Source organism: Prionailurus viverrinus, chromosome B4 (genome assembly GCF_022837055.1).
Source record: "Prionailurus viverrinus isolate Anna chromosome B4, UM_Priviv_1.0, whole genome shotgun sequence".
Taxonomy (NCBI): Eukaryota; Metazoa; Chordata; class Mammalia; order Carnivora; family Felidae; genus Prionailurus; species Prionailurus viverrinus.
In genome coordinates this window covers 33,289,927-33,306,231 of record NC_062567.1, presented here as the reverse complement: position 1 = coordinate 33,306,231, position 16,305 = coordinate 33,289,927, and the positions used below count along the sequence as shown (strand labels likewise).

Genomic DNA, 16,305 nt, shown 5'->3' with positions numbered 1-16,305 from the left:
ATAAAAACAATACAGAACAAAAAAATCTAGTTTGCCCAATATAAGAATTGCTACACCAGCTTTCTTTTGACATCCATTTGCATGGTACATGTTTCTCTACCCCCTCACTTTCAATCTGCAGGTGTCTTTAGGTCTAAAATGAGTCTTCTTATAGGCAGCAAATAGATGGGTCTTGTTTTTTTAACCATTCAGACCCCCTATGTCTTTTGATTGGAGTGTTTAGTCCATTTACATGCAAGGTAATTATAAGTAGATATGTATTTATTGCCATTTTATTACTTGTTTTGTCATTATTTCTGGAGATTTTCTCAGATCCTTCCTTGTCTTTGTCACTTTTGGGCTGTCCTTTACACTCAACGAATCCCCTTTAATATTTCTTGCAGGGCTGGTTTAGTGGTCACTAACTCCTTTAGTTTTTGTTTGTCTGAGAAACTCTTTATCTCTCCTCTTCTAAATGATAGCTTTGCTGGATAGAGTGTTCCTGACTACAGATTTTTCCCATCCAGCACTTTGAATATATCATGCCAGTCTTTTCTGGCTTGCCATGTTTCTGTGGAGAAATGTCCAGCTAGGCTTTGAGTTTTCCTTTGTAAGTTAGGGACTTCTTTTGCTGCTTTTAAGACTTTTTTCTTTACCACTATATTTTACAAATGTAATTACAATATGTCTTGGTATTGGCCTGCTTTGTTGATTTTGATGGGAGTTCTCTGTTCCTTCTGGATCTGGATGTCTGTTTCCTTCCCCCAGATGAGGGAAGTTTCCTGCTATCATTTCTTGAAATAAATTTTCTGCCCCCTTTTCTGTCTCTTCTTTTGGGACTCTTATAAGATGGATGTTACCATGTTTGAAGGAGTCACTGAGTTCCCTAAGTCTGTTCTTGTGTTTTATAATTCTTCTTTCTTTCTTTTGTTCAGCTTCTTTATTTTCCATTATTTTTTCTAGGTCACTAATTTCATTCTTCTGCTTCTTCCAGCCTGCTGTTCACTGCATCACGCCTGTTTCCAATCTCATTTATGGCATTCTTCATCTATGATTGATTCTTTCTTAACTCTTTTATACTGGTGATAAGGGTCTCACTGATGTCATCTATTCTTTTCTCAAGCCCAGTGGGTATCCTTAATGATTGTTACTTTAAATTCTCCATCAGGCCTGTTACTTACATATGTTTTGCTTAGATCTCTGGCCGTGACCTTATCTTGCTCTTTCATTTGGGATGAATTTCTCCATCATGGCATTTTGTCTAAGTCTCTGCCTTCTTCTCTGTGTTAGAAAATCCAGTTATGTCTCCTGCTCCTCAAACTATTGTCCTTAGGAAGAAGGAGTCATGTAGTGCCCCGGCCTAGCACTTTAAGAAATGTCTCTGGTATGTGCTGCATGCACTCTGCTCTTGTGTTTTGGCTGATCTGTCATCTGCGGAGGTTCCTCCTTGCCTGCTGTGAGCAGTGTTTGGTCCCTGGCCTGATTGTGGCAAGTTTTAGCCAGGTATACTCTGGTCTGGTTGTGAAATAAAACCTGACACCAGCTCCACCAGAGCTGAGGCCCTATAGAACTCTCTGGTTGGGAGATGTGATTTATTTTGAAAAACTGAATGCTTATTGATGGTGTAAAGAAAAGCTATTGAATTTTATATATGTAGCTTCTGTCTAATCATCTCACTGAACTTTATTATAAGTTGTAAGTTTTTTGGTTGATTCTCTTAGATTTTGTAGGTATGTCATTTCACTTACAGAACTATTCCCCCCCAATGTTTATGGTCTGTATATAATATAACATGCCCCCAAATTGAATAGTTGTTTAAAAAATGAGTAGTTTTTATAGTAACATGGAAATATGGGTCATACATATCATGAAGTGAAAAAAGAGTTACAGAGTCCTATCCTAGATATAATATAATCCAGTCTTTATTTTATTTTTTGTAAACCTTTTTTTTTTTAAGTAGGCCTTACTCCCATGTGGGGCAATGAATTCATGAATCTGAAATCAAGAGTCGTATGCTGTACTGACTAAGCCAGCCAGGCACACCATTCCAGTCTTTATTTTTAAAAATAAAGCAAGCACTGGGGCACCTGGGTGGCTCAGTCAGTTAAGCATCCGACTTCAGCTCAGGTCATGATCTCATGGTCCGTGTGTTCAAGCCCCGCATCGGGCCCTGTGCTGACAGCTCAGAGCCTGGAGCCTGATTTGGATTCTGTGTCTCCCTCTCTCTCTGCCCCTCCCCCACTCATGCTGTGTCTCTGTCTCTCTCTTGTAAATAAATAAACATTAAAAAGATTTTTTTAAATAAAAAATAAAGCAAGCACTGCATAGAGGGCTTAATTTGGGAAGATTACTCTTTCCCTCTAAAATCTCTATACTAATTTTGGTGCCTGTCATAGTTTGCTTGGGCTGCCATAACAAAATTATTTTGTCTCACAATGCTGGAGACTGAGAAGTCCAAGATCAAGGTGCCAGCTGATTCAGTTCCTGGTGAGAGTTCTCTTCCTGGCTTGCAGAAGCCAACTTCATGTTTTCTCCTATAGTGGGGGTGGGGGGGTGGTGAATGAAAGTGAGAATGAGAATGATCTCTTCCTCTTCTTAAAAGACCACAGCCCTATCAGATTAGGACTCCACCCTGATAGCCCTATTTAACCTTAATTACCTCCTAAAGACTCTAGCCAGATATACTTACATTGAGGGTTAGGACTCCAACATGAATGGAGACAGAGGAGGGGTGCACAATTCAGTTCAGTGCAGTGCCTAAATTTTCCCTGATATCTTCAGAAATCTGATGTTCATTTTATTTCAGACAGAATTAGTTTTATCGTTTCTTATGACATTCTTTTTTTTTTTAATTTTTTTTAGTGCTTATTTATTTTTGAGAAAGAGAGAGAGCACAAGTAGGGGAGGAACAGAGAGAGGGGGCGACACAGAATCCGAAGCAGACTCAAGGCTCTGAGCTGTCAGCACAGAGCCTGACCTGATGCTGACCTGATGGCAGGGCTCGAACTAACGAACCGCGAGATCATGACCTGAGCCAAAGTCAGATGGTTAACCGACTAAGCAACCCAGGCATCCCTGTTTCTTATGACATTCTTAAGGTACTTGTTACTTTTCAGTGTATCATAGAAATTTTTATTTCATTTTAACTTCATGAACCATTTCTTCTTAGACACAAAATAGAATGAAGCTAATGGCGGACAACTATGAGGATGACCGCTTCATGTCCTCCCGTTCCAATCAAACCAATCACAAGCCCTCCCCAGACCAGGTAAGACTGCTCTTGAATGTTTTATAGAAACAAATGCGCTTTTATTTCCTTATATTTTATACTAGCATGTTACAAATTCCAGAATATAAGTTAGAAAAATAAAATTAAATCATCAGTTTCTGATATCTCCTTCACTCATGTTTTTAAACACAGATTCAGTTTTTGTATAGGAAGGTGGTGGTGGGTGATTCTGAATATTTTAAGAGGAGATACTTGAAAGTTTGAGGACTATAAAAAAATCATTGAATTGGGTTGAGAAAAAAGATTAATCTCACAGATATATACTAATTTGTAAATGTCCTACTTTTCTTATTAAAACAATGCCTTATAAAAAAAACTCTTTTGAGTTCAATAAGGCACAACTCTGTTTAGAGATAACTATTGTTTAGTTGCAAATTTTAAAATCTCTGATCATCACCCATTATAAAGAGTGAAAATTTCTTCTCTCTCATTTCCTTGGTTGATCCCTCCAGTATTTGTCATTCTTAAGAAAAATTATTGCCTTCAGCTTCTCATCAATGCAAAAGGTGCATTGATGAGTCTAAAGGGAGCCATATTCAACTCCAGTCTTTTGGAAGAACTGAACTCTCCCAAGATCTTGAAAATGATGGATGGGAGAGAGTGGTGAACAGATTACCTCATATCCCATTGCCAAAAATCAGATTTCAACATCTCCATCACATTCAATCTTAAAATGTATAGCTGAAGGAAAAAAATAATAATAATAGTTAAGTAATTACATCCATATGACTAAAAAGTCAAGGGAAACTCCCCCACTAAACATCTCCACTGAATGATAGCCATGGCATTGTCTTAGAAGAAGAAATATTGCAGATGAAAGCAGCAATAATATCCAAATTGCGATTTTTTTGTAAGATACAGAAGGCAGAGTCATAGTTTGATGACATTTACTAAACCAGTTTAGGCAAGCCTTATGTTTTAGAGGGAAAACAATACCAATCTTAATGTAGGCAGAATGGAGAACTGTCTGTCTGAGGTCAGCAGTCTTTCTTTGCCAAGAAATACTTTTGCTATCTCTGCCTGTTTTTGATACCCAGAATTAAATTTATGCCAGTGCATATAAGATGAGTATTAGATTCTTTCCTTGAAATAGGTTTTGATAATGTATAAATACAAGAATTGGATGCCTGGGAGTAGTGGGAGGCAAACAGAAATGGGGAAAGTTTGAAGAAAAGGCAAAAATAAAGAAAAGCCTTCAACCTGATAATGTTGCCCAGATCTTGCTCTGAAATGGAGACAGTATCCTGGAAAGGTAGGAAGAGTAGAAGTGTAACAACAAACTAATTACTAATTTGAGTAGGTTAGGGAATTTAGGGAATTAGAATCTAATATAAGAAGAGTCAAGAATTTAGAGACCATTTTCTTCTACTACATTATGCTTATGTCTTTGTTTTAAATACTAACCAACTCTTTTTCATTCCCATGCTGCTCTGGGACATTGTTCCCTTTGTCAACTCTCTCCCCTAGGATGAGGAGGAGGGTATATGGGCATAGCCAATCAGATGCTCTTAGTTCAGCCATTTTGTTCAGAACGGTGAGAAACACCTTTCCTTAACTATAGAAATGTTTTCTGTTTGTTTGCTTTCATTTTTTTTTTTTTTTTACACAATCATTCTCACATCTTGTTTCTTTGTAATTCATGAAATTGTTTGGTGTGCTTTCTGTGTTCTCATTTTCACATGACTCCTGTGTGTATTGCTATGCTTCTGACATAGTGTGGTTGGGTTTTGTGGCTTTTTTTCTTGTGTGTTAATAGTCACCTTTATAATTTCTTTATGTACATTTTTGGGAGAACTTCCAGGGCATATAAATAAATTTCTCCTTTTGTGATTTTATTAATAAACTACCTTATCTAGTGTGATTCAGCAGTGTCCTGGTAAGGTTCATAGTGACTTACATCAAACTGGAAGTAGAAAATTGTTCAAATATTCTGCCAGTAGGTTTGGGATATACTTTTTATGATAATTAATTATAAATATATGTCTTTAAAAAAATTGTGCTGTGAACTAAAACTTTTTGTTTCTATCTGTAGAAGGATGCTCTGAATTCCCAGGGTCAGTGGTTCTTACAGAGTGCCTACATCCCCTAGGGCTTTGACATTACTCTCAAACTGTCCTTTAAGAAGTAAAGAAGTAAAGGAAGACCTTTTGAAAAATCGGTCTAAAGAATTCTTTCCCTCTCTTTTATGGATTGCTGCTGTGTTAAACAGTTGCCAGGACACTGTCTAGATTCTCCTTTCCAGGCCAATTGGCTGGAAAACACAGTCCAGCTGTGGCAGTATCTCCCTTTGATCTGATGCCCTGGAGGTTTGACTAAGGAAATCCTTTTCTTAGAAAAAAAAATAATTACAATTAATAAGTTCACACATATTGGTGGCCTTGCACTCCCTGGATTCACTGCCCTTGCTTATTGGTGATCTCACTCTTTTGGAGTCAGTTCTCCCTGAAAATTCTGTGTCTTAGTGTTATACTTCTTAAAATGATGAGAACATGTGTAGACCTCTCACTAGCAAACACAGCCAAGAAGGATGATGAGGTAAGTTGTGGAAAGGGGCATATACTGTGAAGATGGGAAGCTTTCCAAATGACTTTATCCTGAGGGTGTAAAAGGCGAAATGTACACCAGCCAAAAACCTCTTTCAGTTAGAGTGTTGCATGCCAGACAAAGCTAAAGCTGAGAAAATTAGTGTGCTAATTCTCTTTATCTACACTACCCCCTGTAAGGGTAGCTATTTGTCATCGTGAAGGATGTGGGGGCCATACAGTAGTTGAATACAGTTTACCAGTCCCCTCCTTCTAAATGAACCTGCCATGTCTATTTTGGCAGAACATAGGAGCCTCTTGGCATGCCTTAGCAGGAAGCACGTACCTGATGTATATGAATAGGATTGTATTGATTGTATACCCTTTTTCTAGCCAATCAGAAGAAACAAGTTAGTGGTACAGGAAGAAGGCCCATATATAACTTCACCAGGAGACTGAAAAATGAACAAACCTTCACATACACTTGTTCCTAAAGTCTCCACTGTATTTTCTCTACTTCCCTAGTAGAATAACTCCTACAGAGAGTTGAAATGCTATTAATTTTTTTTTCCAAATAAAAGTTTCCTTTTTCCAAATAAGTTTATTCCAAAAGTTTATTTTTTCCAAATAAAAGTACAGCTTACTGCACTAAAATATTAACTACCATTGGTTTAACACAGTGGAGTTGTAATTTGCTGGTCTTAAGTGGAGTTCCTATGATACAATACTTCCAATTTTCTAAAATGTGCTATAAATGTCATATTATCATAAGGGTTTCATAAGAAATGCGTGAGTGACTGCAGATGTAATGACTTGACCTCCAGTTTTCCTCACTTGTTTTCTTGCAGAGAAGTTTTTCCTAACAAAACTTTAAACTTCTGAAATTGATGATTTACCTTATAAAACTTAAGAATATAAATAATACTTTACATCTCAAACCTTTTGTAAAACACAGTACATATCAACAGCAAAACCTAGGTTTTACTAGATATAATCAATACTCAGGAAGAGAATCATAGAAGTACGGAGCTGAGAGGGGTCTCAGTAATTTCATAAGAAGTGGCAGAACATGATGGTTAAGACTCTAGGCTTTGGAGCAGAATGTCTCTGGTGAAATCTTAACACCACCACATATTTAACTTGTGACTTCGGACAAGATACTTAATCTCCCCGCAGTTCAATTTCTTCATCTTTCAAATGGGTGTTGTTGTGAGAAGCAGATGAGTTGTGAGAGGCATAAACTTTGTGGAGTCAGACAGCACTGCTTTGCATCTAGACTCCTCCACCTTCTTCGTGGCCTGGGGAAATTAACTCAGTTTTTTGTAAAAATGGGTTTATTAATGGACTACTTTGTAGGGTTGTTGGACAGATTAATAAGTTAATGTATGTAAAATGAATTGAACAGTGTCTTCCACCATGTACTCTGCTTATATTATTATATTTGTTGTTGCTGCTGTCATCATTAACTTGAATCCACCTCCAGGAAGTAGTCAGCATTCAGTAAGTGTCAGTTACTATTTTTATTAGTATCTATTCCAGTGCCCTCATTTTATATTGTAAGGGTGCTAAAAAAAAAAAAAAAAAAAGATTTAGATACGCCATTAAAGCCCCCAGGCATTTCTGTGGTATGGAAAGAGGAACTAGTAGCTGACAGTGAAAGAGATAATCTAAGACATATTGATGATTATATCTCCCTTTCTGTCACCAAAAGTTTAATCTCTTGTATGCTGAGGAATTTTTTTCCCTCGAGAAAACACCTTGAATTTTTCTATAAAAGAGATTTATTCATTGAAACTTTCTTTGAAAGAGTTTGCTGTCAAGAAACCCTCCTCAGACACACAGAATAAAGCAAGTGTTACCTCCAGTTAGAAAGCATGAAAGTCCCAGGGCACCTGCGTGGCTCAGTCGGTTAAGTGTCCAATTTCAGCTCAAGTCATGATCTCGTGGTTCGTGAGTTTGAGCCCTGTGTCAGGCTCAGTGCTGACAGCTCAGAGCCTGGAGCCTGTTTTGGATTCTGTGTCTCCCTCTCTCTCTACCCCTACCCCTACCCCACTCATGCTCTGTCTCTCTCTCCTTCAGAAGTAAGTAAACATTTTTTTTTAAATGTATTTAAAAAGAAAACATGAGAGTCCCTTCTCTCTCCCCTCAGCCTATAGGAAATCCATGTGAAATGTGTTCCCACTATTTTCCATCCCTTTAATTTGTGTTTTCTTCTTTCTTGTTTTTCCCTTACAGTAGAAAGTAGTCCCCATGGGTGCAGGGACTTCAATATGTTTACTTTTCTATTTCTATCATCTTGGGGCACCTGGGTGGCTCAGTCGGTTGGTTAAGTGTCTGACTTCAGCTCAGGTCATGATCTCACGGTTTGTGAGTTTGAGCCCCGCATCTGGCTCTGTGCTGACAGCTCAGAGCCTGGAGCCCACTTCAGATTCTGTGTCTCCCCCTCTCTCTGCCCCTCCCATGCTCATGCTCTGTCTCTCTCTGTCTCTCAATAATAAATAAGCGTTAAAAAAAAATGTATATTTCTATCGTCTAGAATAGTGCCTAGTATATAGTAGGCCCTCAGTAAGTTTATATTAAATTAATTAACTTTTGAATTCATGAAATCCAGAGAAGAAACAGTAAAGTTTACACTGAAACCAAGAGCATAGAATTAGCTGTTAGCTTTAATGTCAGCATTACCAGTACAAGAAAGGGAAGTTTTGAAAAGGAAGATAGGAAAAGTGTCTAGAAACAAAAGACCTGTACAGAGAAATGTTAAGAATTTAAAGGAAAGCCATAATTAAGCCCTAGAATCAGGCTCCCATAATTTCATTCTAAATAAAAAAGAGTTGACTATAATTGAGAAATATTTTCTGTTGAAAACTGAACATCTTTCGGGTAGAAACTTTCCTCCTAGAACCTGTGACTCATAGCCATTAGAAAGAACCTGGAGCATAGTAGGTACCATGGCCATGTGCTCTTTGTATACTTCATTCTGTGGAAGCGCTTTATGTAAACTAGCAGCAGACCCCCTCAAATAAAGGATGTACTTGTCAAGAGACATAGCATTTGGTCTTGGAATAAGACCATTCCACTAACTAAAATCTGAAAATGAGTTGCCTGACTATTCGATCAGCACTATAGCATCTCAAAACATGTTTTGGACCAGTATGTTATGAAACTTTTCTTTCTTAGAGATATCACTGTTAAGACAAACTTTTAATACAAATGTTTAATTTTTTTTAATGTATATTTATTTTTGAGAGAGAGAGTGACAGGAGTGAGGGAGGGGTAGAGAGAGAGGGAGACACAGAATCCAAAGCAGGCTCCAGGCTCCAGCTATCAGCACAGAGCCCGACGCGGGGCTAGAATCCACAAACTGGGAGATCATGACCTGAGCCAAAGTTGGATGCTTAACTGAGTGAGCCACCCAGGCACCCCATTTTTTTTAATGTTTATTTTTTATTTTTGAAAGAAAGAGAGTGCGAAGGGGAAGGGGCAGAGAGAGGGAGACATAGAATCTGAAACAGGATCCAGGCTCTGAGCTGTCAGCACAGAGCCTAACATGGGGCTCGAACTCATGAACTGCGAGATCAAGACCTAAGTCAAAGTCAGACACTTAACTGACTGAGCTACCAAAGGTGCCCCCAGAAGTTTTTTATTTTAATGAAGTTGAACTTTTCAATTATTTCTTTTATGGATCGTGCCTTTCGTGACTAAAAAGTCATCGTCATACCCAAGATCACCTAGGTTTTGTCCTATATTATCTTCTAGGAATGTTATAGCTTTGCATTTTACATTTAGGTCTATGATCCATTTTGAGCTGATTTTTTGAAAAGTGTAAAGTTTGTGCCTAGACTGATCTTTTTGCATGTGGATGTCCAGTTCTAGCATCATTTTTTGAAAAGACTGTGTTTGTTCCATTTTATTGCCTATACTGTTTTGCCAAAGATCAGGTGACTCTAGGTATGTGGGTCTGTTTCTGGGCTCTCTGTTCTTTTTTTTTTTTTTTTTTTTAATTTTTTTTTTCAATGTTTATTTATTTTTGGGACAGAGAGAGACAGAGCATGAACGGGGGAGGGGCAGAGAGAGAGGGAGACACAGAATCGGAAACAGGCTCCAGGCTCTGAGCCATCAGCCCAGAGCCCGACGCGGGGCTCGAACTCAAGGACCGCGAGATCGTGACCTGGCTGAAGTCGGACGCTTAACCGACTGCGCCACCCAGGCGCCCCTGGGCTCTCTGTTCTTTCCCACTGATTTATTTGCTGGTTCTTTTGTCGATACTATATTATCTTTATTACTGTAGCTTTATAGTAAGGCTTGAAGTCAGGTAGTGTCAGATCTCCAACTTTGTTTTCTCCTTCAAAATTATGTTGACTGTTCTGTATCTTTTGGCACTCCATATGAACTTCAGAATCAGTTTTCTGTTTTCCACAAAATAACTTGCTGGGATTTTGATTGGGATTGCATTGAATCTAGAGATCAGGTTGGAAAGAACTGTCATCTTGACAATACTGGGTCTTCCTATCCATGAACCTGGACTGTCTTTCCATGTTTAGTTTTTTCATTGATTTCATTCATCAGAATTTTGTAATTTTCCTCATATAGATCTTGTACATATTTTGTTAGATTTATACTTAAGTATTTCATTTGGGGGGATGCTATGTAAATGGCGTTGTGTTTTTTATTTCAAATTCCACTTGTTCATTGTTGGTATATCAGAAATCAATTGATTTTATATTAACCTTATACCCTACAACCTTATTATTGTAATTGTTAGGGTCAGGCGTAAGGCAGGGTAAAGATAGGAGTCAGAGGCTAGAAAATTTTAGCAGTCAAAGGCTTTATTTGGGAACTAAGGTCTCGGGCGAGGTTCGGTGACTCAGGGAGAGAGAGAGGAGTCAGGGAAGTCGCACCCAGGTGTGGTGGGGTGGGGTTTTTAAGCTGCAGCTGTTCAGGGTTTAGGTCTGGGTGGGCCTTTTTAGCGTCAGGTGGTGCTGTTGCTCAGTGATTGGTTGACCTCCAATTCGTTCTGGCAGCCACTAGGGGCTTTTCGTTGGGTTGCACTGGCAAGATGGCTATCCCCTCTACTGTGGTTCCAAGGACATCCTAACAGTAATTAATTGCTTATTAGTTCCAGGAGTTTTTGTTATGTTCTTCAGTCATTTGGATTTTCTACTAGACAATAATGTCATCTCTGAATAGAGACAGTTTTATTTCTTCCTTCCCAATCTGTGTGTCTTTTATTTCCTTTTTTTTTTTTTTTTTTTTTTTTTTTTTTGTCTTATTGCATTAACTAGAACTTCTAGTACAATCTTGGAAAGAAGTGGTGCAGGGACCATCCTTGTATATACCTGATCTTAGTGGGAAAGCCTCAAATTTCCCACCATTATGTATGATGTTAGCTTTATATATATATTTTTGTAGACATTCTTTATCAAGTTGAGGAAGTTCCCCCCTCTATTCCCAGTTTACTGAGAGCTATTATCATGAATTGGTGTTGGATTTTGTCAGGTGTTTTGTCTACATCTATTAATACAATTATGTGATTTTTCCTTCTTTTGCCTGTTGATGATCATGATGGCTTACACTAATTGATTTTCAAATGTTGAACCAGCCTTGCATACCTGGGATAAATTTTACTTGGTCTTGGTGTATAATTTTTTTTTTATGCATTGTTGGATTCAGTTGCAAATATTTTGTTGAGGTCTTTTGCATCTATGTAAATGAGAGATAGTGGTCTGTAGTTTTCTGTTCTTCTGATGTCTTTGCCTGGTTTTGGTATTAGGGTAATGCTGGCCTCATAGAGTGAGTTAAGAAGTATTCCCTCTGCTTCTGTCCTCTGAAAGAGATTGTAGAGAATTGATGTAATTTCTTCCATTTAAGGAAAATGGGTAAAATTTATCAGTTAACCCCTCTGATGTAACTACTTTCTTAGATGTTTACCTTAATCTTTATAATAATATATCTTACAGTTAGTAGACTACAAATGCATTTTCCTTAAAAAATTATAAGTCCTAGATAAATTTCTTTATGTAGATACAATATTCCTTGCTTGCTTTAAATATCGCTAACATATATTAGAGAAAGACTCCAAAATTATAAGGTCTTTTTAAACCTGGCACTCACATCCTGTTATTTTATTTAGTCATCTCCATGTTTAAAGAAGAGTCCTATTCTTGGGGGTAATTTTGTCTTCTGTAAAATAAATTTCTGCATTGAAACTCATTTTTTTCAATTAATTTTCCATATCAAAATGGAAGTTATGTTTTTAATCAGATTTTGTTCAAAGTAAAAAAAAAATTTTTTTTAGACAGAAGCAGTGAAGGAAGTGGGAAGTTGTTTAATGGGTTTAGAGTTTCAGTTTTGGAAGGTGAAAAATATAGAGGTTGGTTGCACACCAGTGTGAATATACTTAACACTACTGAACTGTACACTTAAAAATGGTTAAATGGAAATTTTTATGTTATGTGTGTTTTACTACAGGTTTTTGTTTTTTTGTGGGGGTTTTTTGCCACAATTTAAACAATGTTTTTAGTGAAAAACAACTAATGGTGATCTTCTGGCAAAATGTATTCAAAATATGCACTATTATTTGAAACATTGTATAAGTAAGACAGAGAGGCACCCTTCTTTCCCAGATAAATATCTTAAAGTTTTGAAATGGAAAAGGACTGCCTTTGAGCTTTTGTTTAGCTTTTTGTTCTCTACTTGGGAACAGAGCTATTGATTTTAGTAGTTGATCTCTTAGCATATTAAAGAATTTGTACTGTTTGCGGGGCTCCGTGAGTTGAACTACTTAGGATAGGAAGCTCCTCCAAAAGGATCATTTACATAATTTATTGTTTTTAAATATGTTCACACTGGGGCTTACTTTAACAAAGGTACACAACCCATACTTACTACCAAGACTTTATGTAGCCAACCTAGCAGCTACATGCTGAGTTTTTAAGCGAGTTGAAACACTAAGTAATTTTACCAACTTCAATTATATGGGATCTTTGCTTTTTTTTTTTTTCAACATCTTATTATGAAACTTTTCCAACATACAGGAAAGTTGAAAAAAATTGTGTCTTAAACCTAGAGTCTCTAAGATTTTGTTATGTTTACTTTATCACATCTTCCCATCTGTATGTCAAACGGTCTCATTTTTTCATGCATTTCAAAGTAAGAGACACTTGTATCCATCACCCCATGCTTATTAATGAAAATTCAAAATTTTATGAATTTTTATGAAAATTCAAAAATTTATGGTTTCTTTTTTTATTAGTGAAATGCACCAATCTTAAGCTATGCTATTCTATGAGTTTTGTGTGACCTAAACTCCTATTAAGATATAGAAAGGGGTTAGCAAATATTTTTTTAAGAGTTACATAGTAAATATTTAGGTTTCTGTAGCAGCTACTTAAGTCTACCACTGTAGCGAGAAAGCATTAGTGGACAATAAGTAATTAAATAAGAATGGTTCTGTTCCAATAAAACTTTATTTATGGTCACTGAGATTTGAATTTCATAGAATTTTTACATATCATGAAATAGTTTTCTCCAACCATTAAAAAGTGCAAAAATTATTCTTAGCCAATAGACATGCAAAAATAACGGCTGTCTGGATTTAGATCATTTGGTCATTGTTGTTTGCCAGGCCCTGATACAGAATATTAACATCTCCCAAGAAAATTTTCTCTCACCTCTTGTCGTTGCCCAGTCTGTACCTACGTACTCACACCTAAAAGGAAACACAGTTAACGTTTGTGTGTTTGCTTGACATAAATTAATTTGCCTGTTCTAGAACCACATATAAATGGAATCATACAGTCTGTCCTCTTGTGTAAGATTTATTTTACTCAGCATAATACATTTAAATCTCATTCGTTTTTTTTGAGTAAGGACCTATATGTGAGACCTGAAACCATAAAAGTCCTTGAAGAGAGCACAGGTCTTTGACATCGAATGTACCAACATCATTCTAGATATGTCTCCTTAGACAAGGGAAATAAAAACAAAAATAAACTATTGGGACTACATCAAAATTAAAAGCTTCTTCACAGCAAAGAAACAACCAACAAAACTAAAAGACATCCTACCGAATGAGAGATGTTTGCAAATGACATATCTGATAAGGGGTATCCAAAAGATGTAAAGAACTTACACATAACTCAACACTAAAAAAATAAATAATCCAATTAAAAAATGGGCAGAAGACATGAACAGACATTTCTCCAAAGAAGACATCCAGATGCCCCTCAGACACATGAAAAGATGCTCAACATCACTCATTATCAGGGAAATGCAAATCAAAACCACAATGAGATATCACTTCACACCTCTTAGAATAGGTAAATCAAAATCTCAAGAAATAACAAGTGTTAGAAGGATGTGGGAAAAAAAGGAACCCTCATGCACTGTTGGTGGGAATACAAACTGGCGCACCCACAGTAAAAAACAATACAGAGGTTTTTCAAAAATTAAAAATAGAGCTACCCTACAATCCAGTAATCACACTCCTGGGTATTTAGCCAAAGAATACAAAACACTAATTCAAAGGGATTTATGCACCCCTGTGTTTAGTGCAACATTTACAATATAGCCAAATTATGAAAGTAGCCCAAGTGTTCATCAACAGATGAATAGATAAAGAATATATGGTATATATATATAATAGAATATTATTCAGCCATAAAAAAATAATGAAATTTTATCATTTGCAGTACCATGGAAGGATCTAGAGAGTATTATGCTAAGCTAAATAAGCCAGAGAAAGAAAAATACCATATGATTTCACTCATCTGTGGAATTGAAGAAACAAATGAATAAAGGGGGAAAAAAAAGAGAAAAACCAAAAAACAGACCCTTAACTATAGAGAACACACTGGTAGTTACCAGCAGAGAGATGGGTGAGAGGATATAGGTGAAGATTAAGAGTACACTTATCATGATGAGCACTGACTAATGTATAGAGTTTTTGAATCGCTGTATTGTACACCTGAAACTATTACAACACTGTACATTAACTACACTGGAATAAAATAAAATAAAAAATAAAATCATTCATTTTTTTAATTGTAGATGTAGTTCATTTTTATTGCTTAGTTGTATTCCATTGTGTGGTGACTGATCACAGTTCATTTATTTTTTTTTTTATTTTTTTTTTCTGAAATTTATTGACAAATTGGTTTCCATACAACACCCAGTGCTCATCCCAAGAGGTGCCCTCCTCAATACCCATCACCCACCCTCTCCTCCCTCCCACCGCCCATCAACCCTCAGTTTGTTCTCAGTTTTCAACAGTCTCTTATGCTTTGGCTCTCTCCCATTCTAACCTCTTTTTTTTTTTTTTTTTTCCTTCCCCTCCCCCATGGGTTCCTGTTAAGTTTCTCAGGATCCACATAAGAGTGAAACCATATGGTATCTGTCTTTCTCTGTATGGCTTATTTCACTTAGCATCACACTCTCCAGTTCCATCCACGTTGCTACAAAAGGCCATATTTCATTTTTTCTCATTGCCACGTAATATTCCATTGTGTATATAAACCACAATTTCTTTATCCATTCATCAGTTGATGGACATTTAGGCTCTTTCCATAATTTGGCTATTGTTGAGAGTGCTGCTATGAACATTGGGGTACAAGTGGCCCTATGCATCAGTGCTCCTGTATCCCTTGGATAAATTCCTAGCAGTGCTATTGCTGGGTCATAGGGTAGGTCTATTTTTAATTTTCTGAGGAACCTCCACACTGCTTTCCAGAGCGGCTGCACCAGTTTGCATTCCCACCAACAGTGCAAGAGGGTTCCCGTTTTTCCACATCCTCTCCAGCATCTATAGTCTCCTGATTTGTTCATTTTGGCCACTCTGACTGGCGTGAGGTGATACCTGAGTGTGGTTTTGATTTGTATTTCCCTGATAAGGAGCGACGCTGAACATCTTTTCATGTGCCTGTTGGCCATCCGGATGTCTTCTTTAGAGAAGTGTCTATTCATGTTTTCTGCCCATTTCTTCACTGGGTTATTTGTTTTTCGGGTGTGGAGTTTGGTGAGCTCTTTATAGATTTTGGATACTAGCCCTTTGTCCGATATGTCATTTGCGAATATCTTTTCCCATTCCGTTGGTTGCCTTTTAGTTTTGTTGGTTGTTTCCTTTGCTGTGCAGAAGCTTTTTATCTTCATAAGGTCCCAGTAATTCACTTTTGCTTTTAATTCCCTTGCCTTTGGGGATGTGTCGAGTAAGAGATTGCTACGGCTGAGGTCAGAGAGGTCTTTTCCTGCTTTCTCCTCTAAGGTTTGGATGGTTTCCTGTCTCACATTTAGGTCCTTTATCCATTTTGAGTTTATTTTTGTGAATGGTGTGAGAAAGTGGTCTAGTTTCAACCTTCTGCATGTGGCTGTCCAGTTCTCCCAGCACCATTTGTTAAAGAGGCTGTCTTTTTTCCATTGGATGTTCTTTCCTGCTTTGTCAAAGATGAGTTGGCCATACGTTTGTGGGCCTACTTCTGGGGTTTCTATTCTATTCCATTGGTCTATGTGTCTGTTTGGTGC

At 37.2% G+C, this 16,305-nt stretch overlaps 1 protein-coding gene across 6 annotated transcripts in view; it reads left to right on the top strand.

Annotated features, from left to right (window-relative positions):
* ERC1 (ELKS/RAB6-interacting/CAST family member 1) overlaps window positions 1-16,305 on the top strand; it is a 532,268-nt gene that overhangs the window by 435,367 nt on the left and 80,596 nt on the right. For 4 of the 6 annotated variants that reach the window (XM_047866436.1, XM_047866437.1, XM_047866435.1 and 1 more), the window contains one exon: window positions 3,149-3,247. In XM_047866436.1, coding sequence (XP_047722392.1) covers window positions 3,149-3,247 — 99 coding nt within the window. Of the gene's footprint in view, window positions 1-3,148; window positions 3,248-4,735; window positions 4,803-16,305 lie in introns of all 6 variants that reach the window. The other 2 variants (XM_047866441.1, XM_047866440.1) reach the window with 1 other exon arrangement.